At 34.9% G+C, this 20,134-nt stretch overlaps 1 protein-coding gene across 8 annotated transcripts in view; it reads right to left on the bottom strand.

The window, feature by feature from the left end:
* PHTF2 (putative homeodomain transcription factor 2) overlaps positions 1 to 20,134 on the bottom strand; it is a 97,886-nt gene that overhangs the window by 30,133 nt on the left and 47,619 nt on the right. For 4 of the 8 annotated variants that reach the window (XM_036327657.1, XM_036327659.1, XM_036327660.1 and 1 more), the window contains 4 exons: positions 16,135 to 16,204; positions 15,153 to 15,311; positions 9,065 to 9,230; positions 7,538 to 7,702 (listed from right to left, as the gene is read on the bottom strand). In XM_036327657.1, the coding sequence (XP_036183550.1) occupies positions 7,538 to 7,702; positions 9,065 to 9,230; positions 15,153 to 15,311; positions 16,135 to 16,204 (560 nt within the window). The remainder of the gene's footprint in view (positions 1 to 7,537; positions 7,703 to 9,064; positions 9,231 to 15,152; positions 15,312 to 16,134; positions 16,205 to 20,134) is intronic. The other 4 variants (XM_036327662.1, XM_036327661.1, XM_036327663.1 and 1 more) reach the window with 2 other exon arrangements.

Below are 20,134 nucleotides of genomic sequence, written 5' to 3'. Positions count from 1 at the left end.
ATGGCCACCTCATTTTTACAACAAATAATTTAGAAATATAGTATCCATCATATAAAATAAAAATGTAAATCAATGTCATAGTTCAGCTTATTTTATAGGTTCTGAGATCTTACAAATACAGCAATTCTAAGAGACATGTCTTAGCTTATCAAACAATTCTTGGTCAAAATTACTTGGTCTTTGAGCAAAATCTAGGATAAAAATTTTGCCCATTTTATTATGATTAATAATATGTTCTTAAAGTTTTATTTTTAAGAAATATATCAGTAATTATCAGGTTAAGTTGCAGTTAGTGGTTTAAATTAGTTTTAACATTCTTATTCACCAAAATACTTTACCATTAGTATATATACTTAAATATCTCAGATAAATTTATTTTAATATACAATGGAGACATAGAACCTTTGTTACATAAATATATATGAAAAAAGGAAAAACTTTATATAAGGTTCTAAATAATGGAAGAAGTAGAAATAAAGAACACAAAGAAAATAAAGAAGTAACCTCTTTCACCCACTGAAATACTCTGAAAAAATATCAGTAATCGTGTAGCTACAATTGAGGTTCTTCATTTATAGGAATTAAATTTTTCTCAGTACATAAGATACGACATAGAAAATAATAAACAAGACATTTTTGATTAATAGGCAAATGCTTGAAGAGTCCTCTTCAGAGTCTCTAGCGGGTGAAATAATGGCTGTCCAAAGGTAATGGGTAGTAGAAATATAATGTAAGTCCGACATAAAATTAGAATGTGCTCAGTGCAGATTAATCATAGAACATTATTAAAAGTAATTATATTTAATTATATTTAAATAAACCCCCTTGAATTTTCTCCAGAGTATCAATTTTGCAAGAAAGAAACTAGTATATTGCCTTCACGTGGGTCAACAAAAGTTTTTTTTAATGTACCAAAAAAGTTATTTTTAACACTACAGTTACTCAATTTTATTAGAACTCCCCTGTTTGAAATGGTAAATTTGGAAATAAGGAATCAGAAGTATAAAAAGGTCTAAATGATTTACTTAAGAGGCAAACATAGCACTAGATTATAGACCTTCTAATTATGAGGCTAATTTAATTCTCCATATTACCTCCAATTACACTCTTTGGGAAACTTCCTGTTAGGATTTCTTGTTAACACACTCATCAAAGCCTAGAAAGTTTGTCTTATACAAACAAGTCCCTTTCCTTCCTGATCTTCTCCTGCCAGATTACTAAAAGGGACAGACAGACCATACTTCTCACGTGCTACAGAGCTCCAAGGCTTTCTCCCCAACCTCCTTTTTTAAAAATTGCTTTTTAGAGGAAAGGAGAGGGAGAGGGACGGGGGAGACAGAAACATCAATGTGTGAGATCCCCGACCGGGAACTGAATCTGCAACCTGAGTATGTGCCCTGACCATGAACTGAATCCACGACCTTTCAGTGTACTGGATGATGTTCCGACCATCTGAGGCACACCAGTCAGGGCACTCTGATGCTTTCTAGTCATTCAGAACACATCTCTACAGAGTTGCCAAGACTCATAAGTTCAGTCTTCTGACCATTCTCTTTCTACATGATCCTAAGAGACATGAAAAGGCCAAGGGAATGAACCACAGGACAAAGACCATTTAAGAGTGGCAGAGGGAGGGAGGAAAATGGACTCTAGTGGAGAGGAAAGGGGCAAAAAGAGAAAATAAAAGGTGCAGTGTAAACTTGTGACCTTCCCTGCCTGGGGAAGAAAGTGATAGAAACAGTTATCAATTGCTCCCTTTACCTCTCCTTTGAACATGGAGATGTGGAAAAAGACCAAGGGAGGTAAAGTTACTTGATATCTTGAAAATGTGAGAACTCAAAGATAGAGAAGGAGTTTTCTGAAACGGTATTTATGAAAGTTCATGGAAATGACACTGGGCTGGAAAGGGAGAGGGAAAAGGTGGTAAAGGAAAACTGGAAAGTTGGTAGAACCATTAATCAGACAGGATATGCAAGAGGAGAAATTTAATTGGGAAGAAAGATGGAAATGGTAGACCTACAGTGCCCTCCTAAGATCAGTAGGCAGTTTAAAACATAGGTTTGGAGGCCAGTAGTCAAAGTAGAAAAAATGGTTGAAAATGTGAAGAGTGAACCAGAACTCGAGAGGGCAAAAGTTAAGAGCCCAGTGAAAAGACTTTGAAGGATGATTCCTTCCTTACCAGACAGGGTAAAGACTATATTATTCCTGCCTTACCAGGACAGGGTAAAAACTGTATTATGCCAAGGGAAAGAGTACCAATTGCATCCATGCCATATGACTGACACCTCTCAGCAATCTCCCACTTCCTCCTTTCCTTATCTCTGCATCCTCCTAATCTTCTCTGGGTTGTTTCTCACCCCACTATCTCCTCAAAGTCTGAGTAACACTATCAGAGACATGAACACTAAGTTACTAAACTATGGTAGCTACCTGAGGTTTCTCATGAACTAAATGCAGATAAGTTCCAAACCAAGCTGAAATGACAAAGAAAATAAAAAATGTAAATACTACAAAGGATTAGGAAAAAAAGCCTATGAACAACTCTATTCCAACAAACTGGACAACCTAGATGAAATGGACATATTCTTAGAAAAACACAAGCTCCCAAAACTCAATCAGGAAGAATTTTAAAAAAACTGAATAGGCCAATAACTACCAAAGAAATTGAAGTAGTAATAAAAAATCTTCCAGCAAACAAAAGCCCTGGTCCGGACGACTTCACAGGGGAGTTCTACCAAGCATTCAATGAAGAGCTAAAACCTATCCTCCTCAGACTATTCCAAAAAATTCAAGAGGAAGGCACACTTCCAAGCTCTTTCTATGAAGCCAGCATTACCCTAATCCCAATACCAGATAAAGATACCACAAAGAAAGAGAACTACTGGCCAATATCCTTGATGAACATAGATGCTAAAATTCTCAACAAAATTCTAGCAAATTGGATCCAGTACTGTATTAGAAAGATCATACACCATGACCAAGTGGGATTTATTCTGGGGATGCAAGGATGGTACAATATCTGCAAATCAATAAATGTGATACATCACATAAACAAATTGAGACAAAATCACATAATCATATCAATCGATGCAGAAAAAGCATTTGACAAAATCCAACACCCTTTCTTGATAAAAAACTCTAAGCAAAATGGGAATAGAGGGATCATACCTCAACATAATAAAAGCCTTATATGACAAACCTGCAGCCAACATCATACTCAATGGGCAAAAACTAAAACCATTTCCCCTAAGAACAGGAACAAGACAGGGATGCCTACTGTCACCTCTCCTGTTTGATATAGTACTGGAAGTGCTAGCCATAGTAATCAGACAAGAAGAAGAAATAAAAAGCATCCAAATTGGAAAAGAAGAAGTAAAACTGTCATTATTCACAGATGACATGATATTGTACATAGAAAACCCCAAAGACTCCATCACAAACTACTAGACTTAATAAATGAATTCAGCAATGTAGCAAGATACAAAATTAACACCCAGAAATCTATGGCTTTTTTATACACCAATAATGAACTCACAGAAAGAGAAACTAAAAAAAACAATCCTATTTACCATTGCACCAAAAAAATTAAGATACCTAGGAATAAACTTAACTAACCAGGTAAAAGACCTTTACTCAAACCTACAGGATATAGAAAAAAATAGATAGAGGGAGACATAAATAAATGGAAGAACATACCATGTTCATGGATTGGTAGAATCAACATCATTAAAATGTCCATACTACCCAAAGCAATTTATAGATTCAATACAATACCCATTAAAATACCAACAGCATATTTCACAGACCTAGAACAAACTCTCCAAAAATTCATCTGGAATAAAAAAAAAAAAGACCCCTAATAGCCACAGCAATCCTGAGAAAGAAGAACAAAGTTAGAGGGATCACAATACCAGATATCAAGCTATATTACAAAGCCACGGTTCTCAAAACTGGCTCTTGTGGTACTGGCACAAGAACAGACATAGAGACCAGTGGCACAGAACAGAGAACCCAGAAATAGACCCAAGCCATTATGCTCAATTAATATTTGACAAAGGAGGAGAGAGCGTACACTGGAGTCTCTACAATACATCGTGCTGGGAAATGTGGTCAGATACATGCAAAAAAATGAAGCTAGATCACCAACTTACACCATACACAAAAACAAACTCAAAATGGTTAAAGGACTTAAATATAAGATGAGAAACCATAAATATCTTAGAAGACTCCATAGGCAGCAAAATATCAGACACATGTCATAGCAATATCTTTACTGATAAAGCTCCTAGGGCAATGGAAACTAAGGAGAAAATAAACAAATGGGACTTCATCAAAATAAAAAGCTTCTACACAGCAAAAATAACCATCAACAAAACAACAAGAAAGCCCACTGCATGGGAGAACATATTTGCCAATGCTATTTCAGATAAGGGTTTAATCTCCAGGGAACTCATACAACTTAATAAAAGGAAGATAAACAATCCTATCAAAAAATGGCAAAGGACTTAAATAGACATACAGACTTAAAAGGACATACAGACTTAAAAGGACATACAGAAAGCCGAGAGACATATGAAAACATGCTCGATGTCACTAATCATCAAAGAGATGCAAATCAAAACAACAATGAGGTACCATCTCACACCTGTCAAAATGGCTATCATCAACAAACCAACAAATTAAAAGTGCTGGTGAGGATGCGGAGAAAAAGGAACCCTCCTGCACTGCTGGTGGGAATGCAGACTGGTGCAGTCACTGTGGAGAACAGTATGGAGTTTACTCAAAAAACTAAAAATGGAACTCCCATTTGACCCAGTGATCCCACTGCTAGGAATATATCCCAAGAAACTAGAAACACCAATCAGAAAGGATATATGCACCCCTATGTTCATAGCGGCACAATTTACCATAGCTAAGATTTGGAAACAGCCTAAGTGCCCATCAGATGAGTGGATTAAAAACCTGTGGTACATCTACACAATGGAATACTATGCTGTGGTAAAAAAGAAGGAATTCTTACCATTTGCAACAGCATGGATGGAACTGGAGAACATTATGGTAAGTGAAATAAGCCAGTCAGAGAAAAATAAATATCACATGATCTCACTCATTTATAGAACACAATGAACAACATAAACTGATGAACAAAAACAGATCCAGAGACAGAGAAGAATTGATCAGACCATCAAACCTCAGAGGGGAGGTAGGGGAAGGTGGGGGTAAGGGGGAGAGATCAACCAAAGGACTTGTATGCATGCATATAAGCCTAGCCAATGGACAGAGACACCAGGGGAGTGAGGGCATGAGTGGGGGGTGAGGGGACAATGGGGCGATAAGGACACATATGTAATACCTTAATCAATAAAGAAAAAAATAAAATTTCCCCCATTAAAGCATAATTTCTTTTCACCGTCTGCTTGTAATAATATTGTGAATCTTAGACATGAAAGAAAACTTAGGATCTATCTGAATTCTGAAACAGGCATTATACTGAAGAGATTTATAACCTAGATGTAATTCTTTCTGTTCAGTATTTTGAGTAGAAATTATACTTATGCTAATTTAACACTATAGTACGGTGAAATTATAGTACTAAACCCTTAGAAAATATGGTTGATTTCTACATCTTTTAAAACTGATACTTTCTTTAGCATTGTTTTCTTAGGGTCATAGAGTTCTTTTATAATAATTCCTAATTTTTTTATGAGAAATACTATGTATGCTTTGCTTTAAAAAGAATTGTTTTATCTTGAGAAGAAATGTACTCAGAGATGATAAGTAGGGCCTTTCCATCTTATAAATACAGGATGTAAGAATTGCAGATTTCATCCTAACATCTAGAAAACCAACAAGATACTATACACAAAGTTTAAATCCTTGTGTGGTTATGCATTTATTTTCCCATCCATTATGTTAATTCAGACACCTTAATGGAAGTATCCAGTTTTTCAATTTTTTATCACCAACAATTTTAAGTCCCAAGCTGATATTTCAGTTTAAAGCCTTTCTTATTAAAGACTGAAAGAACAAAACATCAAGATTTGAAAACTCAAGATTAGAACTTCTGAAATTAACATTTTTCTTAAGATCTTCTTGTACTTAATATTTAAAACAGTCTTATTCATAAGCTGGCAAACGAGTCCCAGAATGAGTTAGTTAAAAAACAGTGCATCTTTAAAAACATGTAGATTATAGTTGCCATGATTACAGAGAATAAACCCAAAGGGATTTAGTCATTATTGTACTAATAGGCAGTCAAGGTTATGCTACAATCCCAAAGGAAGGAAACTGAAGTCTGAATCTAATTTGAGAAACACAGAATTCCAAAGGCACCAACCTACTACATTAGGGGGATTCTGAATACTAAGTTATAAAATATCAGCTCTGGACAACCAAAACAACTAAATGATTCCCCAAAAGGAAAACATATCCATATGCTTTTTTATAATTGCTTATTAAAAGTTATTGAGAAATGTTTAAGAAACTGGCTTTGCAGTGATAAAACCATTACATCCTACTGTTAGAAAAGAGAGCTATTTACTTAAAAATAAATAAATAAAAACAGACTAAGAGAGATACAGATAGAATCCAATGTAAGTTAAAAACCAAACTGAACCTGTATCTTCTCTGGAAGAAGCAACTTTACGCAATGTTATTGCAAACTATTAAAATTTTGGAGAATTTCCCCCAAAATTACAATCAACGAAAATATGCCCAGGATATAATTCCTTTATTATGTAATGCATGATAAACTTTATCATAAGAGCACAATCACATATTGATAAAACAGTATTAGTAGAGGAGTTAACAAAAGTGACCAAATTAGTTATTTGTAGTATCTCTTTTCTTGATTTACTAATTTAGCAACTTTTATCAATTATACTATTTTGATCATAGCTTTCAAATTTATTATGTATATATGTGCACTAGTACTATAACCCTTAAGTGTTTTGAATTAATTATTCAAAATAATTATACAACATTGAATTAGTTTTAATTTACTTTTGAAATTTGCTATAATCACATTTCCTTATTTGGTAAACATTCATTGTGGTACAAACTATACAAAAACCCAATATACAAAAATAGAATTTCATCCTATAGTATATAACTTATTCTTTCAAATACAAATGCCTACATGTTTTATATCAGACAATTTTAGATAACCGAGGCAGGGATTAAATTTAAAATATCATGCAGTTCTCATGACATACTTAGTAAAGCTAATTTGACCTATAGTGCTAATAAAAAGAACCAATTTAATAGAAGTAGGACCTGAGAAATCACAAAAGAAATTAAAATTTAGAAACCCAACTAAATATACTTTATGGTGTACAATCATTTAGAAATATTTACATATATCCCAAAACAAACTTTATGGTCTCCATTTTTCATTATCTATAGCATTATAATTGTTCAAAACAAAATCTGCAATAGGTCTGTCATATGTAAAGTCATTAATATTCATTACCTGAGACTGAAGTGCAAGAAAAGGGACAGTGCTCTATGCCATATAAAATCTTGAATAAATACAAACCCTGATAAAAAGAAAGCAGCATGCCAAAGATCTCTGAAGACAGCGCCAACGCTGTATGAGGTGCTTGTACAGTGGCTCTGAACTGTTCCCTCCTGTGAATTATCTGTGGTACTAGAACCATCTCCTTCTCTGTGTACTTCCAAATGGGCTGCTTTTCTTAATTTCCTTCATTAGAAGAGATTAAGAACGGAAAGTAACTTTAAAATTTTAACAACCATTTTCTCGCTAGTATGTTCAAAATGTTTGTAAACACAAACACAAGAATTTTAATGCACAATAAAATTCAAATTTACTTGATGAAAGTTAACCCAAACATAAAGTACATGTTTAAGACCAATTTCTATAAATGGTAAGGTACTGTTCTTTGCTTATACTGCCAATCAGTGAATATTAGGTTGTAAGGTCACATTAGATAGGCATTTACAAAAATATTTCTTCCCATTTGAATGCCACTTATTTGCAGGTGAGGAAGAAAATTTGAATAAAAGAACTATAATCTAACTGACTAGCAGTGCTATTATCGATGTATCTTTTCAAAATGAAAAGAGCTTAAATTTTAACACCTCCAATCTGTATATATCATAATCTCTTAGCAACAATATTCAAAAGAGGAATTGTTCCAAAAGACCCTTCAAACAGAACTCCATTGCACAAAGTGGCCAGTGAGACTTACTATGTTTACTTAACCTAGGGGCAATATTAAATAGTTTCAAATAGCACGTATTCATTCATTCATTTATTCATTCATTCATTCTCCTCACCGAGGACATGTTTATTGATTTATTATTTTATTTTTTAGAGAAAGAGAGAGACATCAATTGGTTGCCTCCTGCACATGCCCTGACCAGGAATTGCAAACTTTATTACATAGGATGAAGCTCTAACCAACTGAGCTGCCCAGCCAGGGCTCAAATAGCATTTAATAAATAAAATTTAGCTGAAATTTTTTCTTGGTTCTTGTTTTTGGCAAAGCCTCTTATAAGTACAAACTTTTTTAAACAGGGGGAGTTATTAGCAACTCCAACTAACATATTCCCTACATTGTTATTAGGTGCCTAGAAATTAGCGTTAAGAAAGAAAATAAAAACAAAGCAGGTGTGTGGTCTCAAAATGGCCTTGAAGCAAATACAGAAAACAAAACTGTATTTGGTAGCTGATTCTGAAGCTCACTGCTTTATTTGAAAGAGTAACTTTACAAGGCAGCATTTTATTGAAGCCAAGAATAATTATAGATCCAAATTATAGAAATCTACAAAAAAGATAATTTTTATTTATTTATTTTTTTTAAATATATTTTATTGATTTTTTACAGAGAGGAAGGGAGAGAGATAGAGAGTTAGAAACATCGATGAGAGAGAAACATCGATCAGCTGCCTCCTGCACATCTCCTACTGGGGATGTGCCCGCAACCCAGGTACATGCCCTTGACCGGAATCGAACCTGGGACCCTTCAGTCCGCAGGCCGACGCTCTATCCACTGAGCCAAACCGGTTCCGGCAAAAAAGATAATTTTTAAATAAGCAGTACCTTCTTCTTTTCCCCCCTGTACTCAGAGGCGGTTTGGGTGTTCTTGTGGAAACAATCTGGCAGTGCACAGTTCCCAGGAGCAGCATCAGCCATATCGGCCCAATCACTTCTGTCAGAGGTATGTTATGTGGACTGGAAGCGGAACAGAACAATACTATTGCGGCAACTACAAAAAGAGAAAGAAAACACGTTATAGATCTGATAGTCACTCTTTAAAATCTTTAAAAATCGTTTTAACATTGCTTCTTGCCAGATTATTTTTCTAAATTTAAATAAGTTGAAATGTTTCTCCAGACAAGCTCTTTCAGACTGACTAACCAAGCTTGCTGTTCAGTAATAAACTCTTGGAACAAGATAACACCCAACATGGTCTTTAAAATACACACCTTAAAACTACAGTGAAAACTAGATGCATATGAATCTCATGCCACTCCTGTTAAAATCCCAGAGAGGCAATAGAGCCATACTAACCTCAAGTGCACTTATTTCTTTGTTTAATAAACAAAGAAGTCTATGATAAGGCATAAAGAGCTTCTTTTCAATAGAGATCTATCTACTCAAAATTAGTAACATATATTTACTTGGACATATTTTTCAGGGAAACCACTGAACACCCATTATTGCTAATCATTTCCACATGAAGAAGAAATCTTGTTTTTGTTTGTTCAGCATCCCTTAAGCCTTCTAGACATAAACTCTTTACCTTTTGAGAATTTGCTTCCTTTATCTATCAATCGAATGGTCTTATTTCTTCTACCTCAGGGATACACCTGTAATCTAGGCTTTGTCACAATCTTAACTTTGGGCACAGTAATTAATAAAAAGATGGGCATGTGATTTAAGCAGGGCCAATCAGAATCTTTTACAGGGAGTAACAGAGGTGCTTGAAAGCCTTTCTCCTAGATAAAACCCTAAGGACTATGAAAATAAGAAATTGCCAGGGGCACCTCAGCCATCACTCAAAAAAAGCCTTCCTAAGAATGAGACCAGTTTAAGAAAAGTATCAGGGACCGCATAAAAAGTGAAGACATCATCTAAGCCTCTAGATCCAGTAATACTTGAGTCAAGAGCCTAGGAATACCTAACTCTTTTTAGGGACAATTGGAGAATTTGAGTATTAGATTTCTCTTCATTTTGTTAGGTGTAATAATTATAATGTAATTGTGTAATATTTAGAAAAGGTTCATACTAATGCATTCAGGGGTAAAATTCCATGATGTACATAATTTACTTTGATAAAATAGATCAAGTAAATATGCCAAAATGTTAATTATTTAATCAAAGAGATGGACATATGGGTGTTTAAAGTGACTATGTATCTTATCATCTAAATCAGGACTCTTTTGAGAGTGAGATGAGAGCTGTTAATAAAAGTGTAAGGACAACACAAGTCAGCTTTGATAGTTAGATAGTCCCAAGCAAATTGGAACATATGGTCACTCTGGGTTTTGCACAGTTCTATCTAGTTTCCTGGTTTTTTTTCTGAAAACTTTTATGATAAACAGTAAAGATAAAAAACACTTTTTACAAAAGCTAGTTTGCATTTGGTTTCTGTCATCTGCAACTGAAAGAATCCTGGCCTAGCATACCAAGATTTAAGCTTAAAACACCACTTTATCATTTAAGATGTTTAAGAAGTGTCATACAACAAAATTTCAGCTTTATATTCTCCTGAGTAGTAAAATTCTTTGAAAAGGAAAAAAACTTAAATTTTTAAAAATGTCAATCATCTTTATGAATTACCCTGGAATTTAACTGAAGTTCTCTAGTTGTTTTATAATAGAGTCTGGAATTTGGAAAAATACAGAGTTTTTGTTGTTTTTAATATGAACTCTAATGCGTCCTTTATCCAGTTTTAACATTTTTGAGTCTTGTTCATTCCTCTATACAAAAACAGTATATAGCTACATAGGTTTCAAATGAAGTAATACATGTAAAACACTTTGAAAAGTGTAACTACCATCGATAAGCAGTACTTTTATTAGCTATTATTAACTATCTTTAAAATGGAGGGGGGGGTGTAAATACTCCTTAAAAGTATTTTAATTTCAGAATTTAAGGAACAAAGAATAACATCTTAAAGAACTTCAGATTTGATATAACTTCTTGGTTATTTATGTCTCAGTCCTATGACCATTTTCTGTAATGTCAGGGCTGGGAACCTAAAAACTGTATTTTCTATCTCAACAGGATCTTGTTATATACTGTTAAATCCTGCCAATAAAAAAACATTAGAAAAGGAGAAGGGGGCCCTGGCTGGTATGGCTCAGTCGGTTGGGCATCGTATCAGATACTGAAAGGTTGCTGATTCAATTACCAGTCAGGGCACATGCCTGGGTTGCAGGCTTGATCCCTGGTAGCGGGCGTGCAGGAGGCAGCCAATTGATGTTTCCCTCTCACACTGATGTTTCTCTCTCTCTCTCCCTTCCTCTTTCTCAAAGTAGTCATGTCCCTCCCATGGTCTCAGTTCCTGAGGCAGTGGCTCTGGTATCACCTCCTTCCTTTTGTTCCTCCTTCAGTTAAGGGTTTGAAAATATAAGGAGAAAACATTCACTTCTCTGTTGTACTTTCTGATCATTTAATAAAGTACTATGAACCAGACCGTACTGTTGAAGACTTCTAGAGATTTCTTCAAAAGATCGACTGAGACAAAATGTTCTTTATCGGGCACAAGTAGTTCCAAGGCAGGGCGTCATCTACTGGCCAAAGCAGAACTCCAGGGACAATCATCAGGAATGTAAAATTCTAAGGTTCAGTTTTTAGGTCTGTCACTCCAGGATTTAGTGGCTAGTGTTAGACATTGAGAGTAGAAAGACTTAAAACACCTATAATGAACAGAATTTTGTACCCACCCTCATAATTCATATGTTGAAACCCTAACCTCTCAATGTGACTATATTTGCAGACAGGACCTATAAGCATAAAATAAAAGGTTGAATGAAGTCATAAGGTTGGGGCCTTAATCCAGTAGGACTGATATCCTTATAAGAGGAAGAGGTACCAGAGATCTCTCTCCATTCACACACACAAGAAAGGCCCTCTGAGAAGGCAGCCATGTAAAAGTCAGGAAGAGAAACCTCACTAGACCCCAACCCTGATGGTGCCTAACCTTGGAATTCCAGCCTCCCGAACTGTGAGAAATAAAAATCTGTTGTTGCCACCCAGTCTGTGGTATTTTTGTTATGGGAGCCTGAGCAAACTAATAGAATACCTATGATAAATTCTACAATATGCATAGGAAAGAGATGTAACTAAATTGGGAGGTTATGAAAGGATTCTGAAAGAAGGTCCTAATCTAACTTTGAGAAAACAAACAGGAGTTGAGTAGGTAAATGAAATGAAAAGAGCTACACAAGCAAAGAAGAGTTGCATGTCCAAGGTATATTGGCGGGGGGCGGAGGGGGGCACAAAATATTTAAGAAACAACAAAAAGCTAATTTAGTCTGGTTAAAGTTGTGGAGAGATACTACAAGAGATTGATTGAAAAACTTGTCTTATATCTTGAAGTCGATAATAACTAGGCAACAATTTAAACCTTAAGTGGCTAGTTTGGATTTGTAATTTAAAAGGTAAATGGACAGAAGAAGGTAGAAGGGCTCATGGCAGTAATCTGGGCAAGAAATTATATAAGCAAAAATTAGGAATGGAGCTGACAATATAAAGTTGAGATACTGAAAAGGCATGTAATTAAAGTAAAAATACTATATGTAGTTATATAAAACCAAATCTAATTGCACATGATTCTACCTTTGGGAAGATAAGGGTTAGACAGAGAATGAAGATGTAACTCAGAGTATTGCACCCTAATTTTATTTATTTATTTTGTTAATCCTTACCTGAGGATATTGTTTCCAATGATATTTTTTTGGGGAGAGAGAGTGAAAGGGAAGGAGGGAAGATGGGGAGAGAGGGAAAGAGAGAAAAAGAACCATCAATGTGAGAGAGACCCATCAATTGGTTGCTCCTGCAACCCAGGTATGTGCCTTTGACCAGAAATCGAACCAGTGACCCTTTAGTGCCCAGGTTGACTCTCCAACCACTGAGCAACACCACCCAGGCTGCATCCTACTTTTATATGCATGGAAATGGAGGCACAGGGTTTTTTAAAGGTACCAGAAAACTGCTGAGGGTCATTAGGGTCATAGCAAGACTTTGTCACTGGCTGTGTGATTTGGTTCAGGTTAAGTCACTTCTTTAAGCTATACTAAGAGAATGTTCAGTAATCATGATTTATGAACACATAATGTTAAACTTAAGCTCTGAACTAAAAAATATCTTTTTCATGCCTAATCTGACCTGTGTTTCCTATTTAGCTTAGAAAAGCCAGTGAGTAAATTTCAGACACAATATTTTGTGAAAAACTAGTTACACTGAAAACTAGAAACCAACGGTATTAAAAAAGGATAATGCACAGTAATTACAATTAATGGTACTGATTAATTATTACTCTAATAAGTAATTGCACTTTCTTTCTGACTGCTTTAGAATAAAGCTTTCTCCTTTAGGTAAGCTAGAAAGCATTAGAAGATTATGCTCTCTTAAATCCTTTTGTGAGCAAAGCAAACACAAGAAAGTAACTCTATAAAAATTAAGATAAAAATACATTTAGAAGAACTGGCATATAGTGTAATGGTATTATACTTAGCAACAACAAAGGTCAACTTCTTGAAAGCAGTGACAAGCTATATGAAAAGCCTATACTTAATTGCAGGCATTCTAGGAATTTGTCATCAGAAAATCATTCAAAGTATAAAAAAAACTTCACAAACTGTATGTTCACTTCAGCATAAATTATAATAATAAAAGACAGCAAAAAGCTTAAATGCCCAATATTGTAGGGTATTGCTAGGGTATTTTCTAATAATTTAAAATTATATTTATAAAGCCTCTGATACTTGTTATGACAAAAGGAGAAAATAAAAATACAACCATTTACACAGAATAATCTCAACTATATAAAAAACGTTGCAAAGTAAGCTTAAAGGCAAGATTATAGATGGCTTTTCTCTTCAGTTTTTCCTACATTTTCCAATTTTCTGTAATGAATATGTATAATTTCTTTAATCAGAAACACACACACTCACACACACTCTTAACAATCACAAAATCTTCATAGTTCACTCTCCTCTGTGTATATAAGATGTGTACCCTGGCTTAAGGAAACAGCTTTACCTAAGTAAAAATCTGTAGTTTTTATTATATTTTCATTTACTTAAAAAAATTTATCTTCTACTTAGAGTTTGTGAGTAAAAACATGTTTAAATAATCATTTTAGGATTAAAATCGTGTTTTTAAAAAAGACATTAAAAAGATTGAAAGAGTACAACCAAATTATAATCATTGCTTTGTTAGAGTGCTGGAATGTGAGCGGTTTCTTTTTTAAGACTCCAAATGCTTTCGAGTGTTGTATAGTATGCATTGTACAGTATGGTATGCAGTCTATGAGTGCACATTAGAATGCTGCTGTGGTGAGAGGCAGTGCAACACAGTTGTTAAGCATGTGGCTCTAAGTCAGATAGTTTAAACTTGAAACCTGGGCTCTACCACACCTGGATGATTGTGCGACTTTGGGTCCTCAGGCTCTTCAGGCTCCCATGTCTATAACTTAGGCATAGTAATAGAACCTATACTTCACTGGGTGGCTGTGAGAAATAAGAATCCGTGAAAAGCTATTACAATAATGCATGGTATGCACAACTTCAGTACAGAATGAGGACAGCTTCAGATTACTGGCTGGGGCAGGAAAAATGAACTTGTATATATAAAAAACAAAACACGACTGTGTGGTATGTATATGTGGGAGGTGCATTTTTGAAGAGACTTTCTAATTTTTAAAAAGCTTCTCAACTTTTTTTTTTCTTTAGCCAACCACAGATTCAAATTTTCACAAAATTATATTGGAAAATAATTGCTTTGTTTTCTCAAGCATTTTAAATATAAACCAGTGTCTTATTAAGTGAAATATTACAATAAATATTTATCTTTATACTCAGTAGTACTGTATGTTTTTTTAAAAGCTTTTGGTAATCCTAAAAATGTAATATCCTGAAAGTTAAAAGCAAAATGCATTTCTATCATTTAATTGTACCTTGAAGAAGATAAAGGACAAGAAGCCAGAAAAAGATGACTTTTGATGTTACTTGTAACCACCAACGGAAGAAAAAGGGAAAAAATACAACTCGAACAATCCCCTTTCTAGTCAGAGAAGTCCAAGGACTTTCAGGTTTTGCCTTAGCAAATGCAGACCCTGAGAAAAGTAAAATAAGAGAACAGAGTATACTTATTAGTCTTTAATTTCCTTAGAGAAAAACTTCAACATTTGAAGAAAAACAAAATAAAATGTATTATTTTATTTTATTTTATTTTATTTTATTTTATTTTATTTTATACTATGCTATGAGTAAGAAATGTCCAATTTTGGGTAACACAACTTTAAAAAACATTCTTCATGCTATCATATTAACTCAGGTACTTTGAAAACAAGTTTTAACTGAAATAACAGAATTTCTCCTACATATTTTATAAATATAAGACAATATTCAAATGTCAATTCCACTTTAACCCCTAAACTAATATAATATTTGTATGTCAACTATAATCCTATATAATAAAAGGCTAACATGCAAATTGTCCCCTGGACCAGGAGTTCAACCAGGGGGCGGGGCCAGCCAGCCAATTGCCTGCGGCCCCTCCCCTGGCCAGCCCCACCCACTCCAATCGCGGCGGGCCGGCCAGACCCCACCCATGCACAAATTCATGCACCAGGCCTCTAGTTTAAATAAAATTTTAAAAAATGTTACCACTTTAATTTTTATAACCAGGCCTTATAGCCTTCTAAGCAAACATGAGATGTTTTTCTTTTGTATGTACTTCTTGTATTGATATTTAGCAGGAGGAAAAACTAGTCAATGGTATTCAAATGCTTCCATTTTCTGCTTTTTATGGATTTTCTGCCTTCATTTAAGCTCACATTACTTTTATTTCTACAAAAATATATATCTAACCCATCTGAATTGTTTCTACAAGGTCAATTTCTAATTGTATTAAGCATTTATTTATCCAAGGCTCACCTCTTACAAGATCAACATCTATGAGGTCTGGTTTCACATGCGCTGTTTTCTTTGGTTTATTCCTTAGTCCCTATAATATATTAAAAGTAGTATTGGTGAGACTGTAGATCCTAAAAGTCCTCATCACAAGAAAAAAGTTTTGTAACTATGTATGGGGACAAATGTTAACTAGACTTATTGTGGTGATCATTTCATCAAATCACTATGTTGTACACCTAAAACTAAAATAACATTATGTCATTATGTTCTAATAAAAATAGTATTAGAATTCTATATGTGTATTTAAATCCAGAAGAGCAGAAAAAATTCATCTTTCCATGAAGATAAATTTAGAAAAAGTGAAAAAGATAAAGTAAAATTCTAAAACAAAGATGATTGCTACCAATCAATTTGGATGTACAGCCTGAGATAGCCTGCGTTGGCCCAGATTTGCACAGGCGAGTATTGAAGCTGGCTGGGGGAGCAGTGGCTCTGAAGGACCTTCAAGGTGTGAAGCTGCAGGTGTTACTGCAGAAAGCAGTGAACCACAGAGCTGAGGACAGGGATGCAGACTTCTCAGCAGATGCCAGCATGTAGGAGTGGTATCAGCTAAGACCCAGAGAGAACAATGCATATCTCAGGGATGCCACTATGTTCACATGCATAACCAGACCACAATGCCACCTAATCAAATCAAAACTTAGAGGCCATGCCCAGTTGGTGGAAGAAGGGAAAGCAGGACTCACAAATTGAATTAGTTTTAAAACTTGAAATTACTAAACACTAAGATTAAGTTTTTGCCATCAGTGTACAGAAATGGAAGGTTGGAGATCAAAATTACTGGGCGGGGGGACTATGGAAAAATAAATTTATAACTTAAGTCTAGGATATTAAGATTGGAAGAGCTTAGGTTAAATTCCTCAGGAGCCAAGTGCTAATAGATGACATAGTGTTTAGACGATTTGTTGATTACTCATTCAATTAACCAAGTAATAACTATTCAGTGCTTTGTTTGGCCCTTCCTAATCCAAGTAATTAACAATGACCACTTAAAGTAAGAATTTGATTAAGTACTGTTTGCATCTAAAGCAGCGATTCTCAACCTGTGGGTCGCGACCCCTTTGGGGGTCGAACGACCATTTCACAGGGGTCGCCTAAGACCACCAGAAAACACATATATAATTACAAATTGTTTTTATGATTAATCACTATGCTTTAATTAAGTTCAATTTGTAACAATGAAATTGGGGGTCACTACAATATGAGGAACTGTATTAAAGGCTCACGGCATTAGGAAGGTTGAGAACCACTGATAAAGCAAAGAAGAAGACAGCATTTGAGCTCAAAATTAACTGAGATGTTTAAACAAAGGACCCTGAATTCAAGATGCAATTAACCTTTGAACTCCTGCAAATAGTCTGTTCATCTGAAATTACAAACAACCCAGAGATACAAAGATACAAAAACAAAAGAGAAAGGGTCAGGATTAAAGATATATTCATGATAATTTTACATACAGTTGACCTTCATATTCAGTTTCAAAATTTGCAGTGTGTGTACGTGCGCACGCACACGTGCTTTATATTGATAATTTTGTTTAAAATGGCCCCCAAGCATAGTACTGAAGTACTTGTCTAGTGCTTCTAAGTGCAAGAAGGCTGTGATGTGCCTCTGAGAAAATGTGTGTAAGATAAGCTCTGTTCAGGCACAGCTATAGTGTTGTTGGGCATGAGTTCAATGTTAATGAAATCAACAATACATATTAAAAAAGGATTTTTTCAACAGAAAAATATATAAAACAAGATTATGTATTAATTTATGAAAGGTTGTGACTAGAGGCTTGTAGGAACTTAACTCTATATTTTCCCTAGGAGCAATGATCAGTATTCGCTAATTCAGTGTTCATGGTGACTTTACAGAAAATAACTACTGTGAATAATGAGAATCTATTCCTCTGTACTTCATTTCCCATTTTAATGTCATGAAAAAGTGGCTGACTGAAACTATAAAACATTCCTGATATTTTACAAACTGGAAAGGAATTCTAATAATACATACACTTAACAAAATTTCATTTATATTTAGATTTGGTATGATGTTTATTATGAGACTTTACCTTTATTACTGCAAACAAATTTGAAAACAGTAACATTTAAATTTACTTGTTTTTATACATTCTTTTAAAAATACAGTAAAACCTCGATATAATGGACTAATTCGGGTGAGGGAATAGCCATTAAAGCCGAAAGCCTGTTCTATACTAACACAGATAATGTTGGGCCAAAAAGCTACAAAGGACTGTTTAAATTTAGAAAATAATCCTGTTTAATGATTTAGACTCCCATGCATGGAACTATCATAACACTTAACATTCCATTAAAGAATGTAACCATCAGTTTCTCTTTCTGGATATCCTGCTTAGTTCCTTCCATGCCATTTTTCCTCTATAATGACGTGAAAATAAAATAGCCTAGTTCTTTCTGCTGAAGCTTTAAAACTCTATTAAGTCTAAACCAAGGGGAAATGCCATATTTAATTTTAAATTTGGGTCAAGGTGATCAGGAAGTAAAAGCTTTCAGTTACATGTTCTAAATGTTTAAGAAAAAATAATTTGCAACTAACAAAAGACTTACCACTCTTGGCCTTTAATTTTAAAAAATAAACATTTCCAAGAAATATAATTTCATGGCTTTGATTTCTTTAGTTGTTGCTCACTGCTCTGATATATATGCAAATCAATAACAGTGTTCTCTACATCACAGGTACAATGTTTTTATTTTAAATCAAATATCAATATTAATAGTAATACACTAGTTATACACTTGTCCAACTTTCTTAGAATAAATGCAACACTATATCTAACACTCTAAACAATATGCCTCCACTAGAATGTTCAGCAAGAATGGTTTTACACCCTGGACGGTGTGGCTCAGTTGGTTGGAGCATCATCTGGAACACCAAAAGGTCTCAGGTTGGATTCCCTGTTAGGAAACATACCCAAGCCGTGGGTTAGATCCACAGGGTGCATGCAGGAGGCAACTAATTGATGTTTCACTCTAACATAGATCTTTCTTTCTCTCTCACCTTCTCTCTCTAAAAATCAGTAAAAGCATATCCTTTGGTGAGAATTAAAAAAAAAAAAAGTGGTTTTAGGCTTGTCAACACAGTGACCCTTTTAATTAAAAATAACAAGAGTAAATTTTAATACTATTTTAATTCTTCAATTACCATTTTAAAGTATTATCTTTAAAGGTAGACATATTTGAGAAACAAATCACAGGTCTTAGCCTTCCCTAAATTCATCCTGTCAGCACACTAAGAAACAACTAATATAATCCTTCCTTATTTTAATCTCTATATATAGGCATTAAAACAGTTTCTTAAAAATGAGTAAATTAGAGAAACCAAGATGGCAGCATAGGTAAACACCTGAAATTGATGCCTCGCACAACCACTTCAAAAATACAACTAAAAGAAAAAACGGGCCCTAACCGGTTTGGCTCAGTGGATAGAGCATCAGCCTGCAGACTGAAAGGTCCCGGGTTCGATTCCGATCAAGGGCATGTACCTTGGTTGTGGGCACATCACCAGTAGTGGGTGTGCAGGAGGCAGCTGATTGATGTTTCTTTCTCATCGATGTTTCTAACTCTCTATCCCTCTCCCTTCCTCTCTGTAAAAAAAATCAATAAAATATATTAAAAAAAAAAAAAAAAAAAAAGACAAAACGGACATCATCCAGAACCACAGGAAGGCTGGCTGAGTGGAAATTCTACAACTAGAAGGAAAGAGAAAAGCGCACTGAGACTCAGAGGAGGTGCAGAAGTGCAGAGGTACAGAGGCGCACACGGAAAGGGCTGGCAACTGAGGATGCTGTTGTCTTTTTCAATTGGGAGGGAGGCACAAGCTCCCAACTGCTCTGAACTCCAGTTCCAGGTGAGTCTCTGGGGACCCAGACTCATACTGGGAGAAGCTGGACTGTCTGGCATCAGGCAGAACTCGAAAGCGGCTTTCTCTCAGAGGT

The sequence above is a fragment of the Myotis myotis genome, unplaced genomic scaffold (genome assembly GCF_014108235.1).
Source record: "Myotis myotis isolate mMyoMyo1 unplaced genomic scaffold, mMyoMyo1.p scaffold_m19_p_11, whole genome shotgun sequence".
NCBI lineage: Eukaryota > Metazoa > Chordata > Mammalia > Chiroptera > Vespertilionidae > Myotis > Myotis myotis.
Note: the sequence above shows the minus strand (reverse complement) of the source record. Positions and strands in the feature narration are given on the sequence as shown.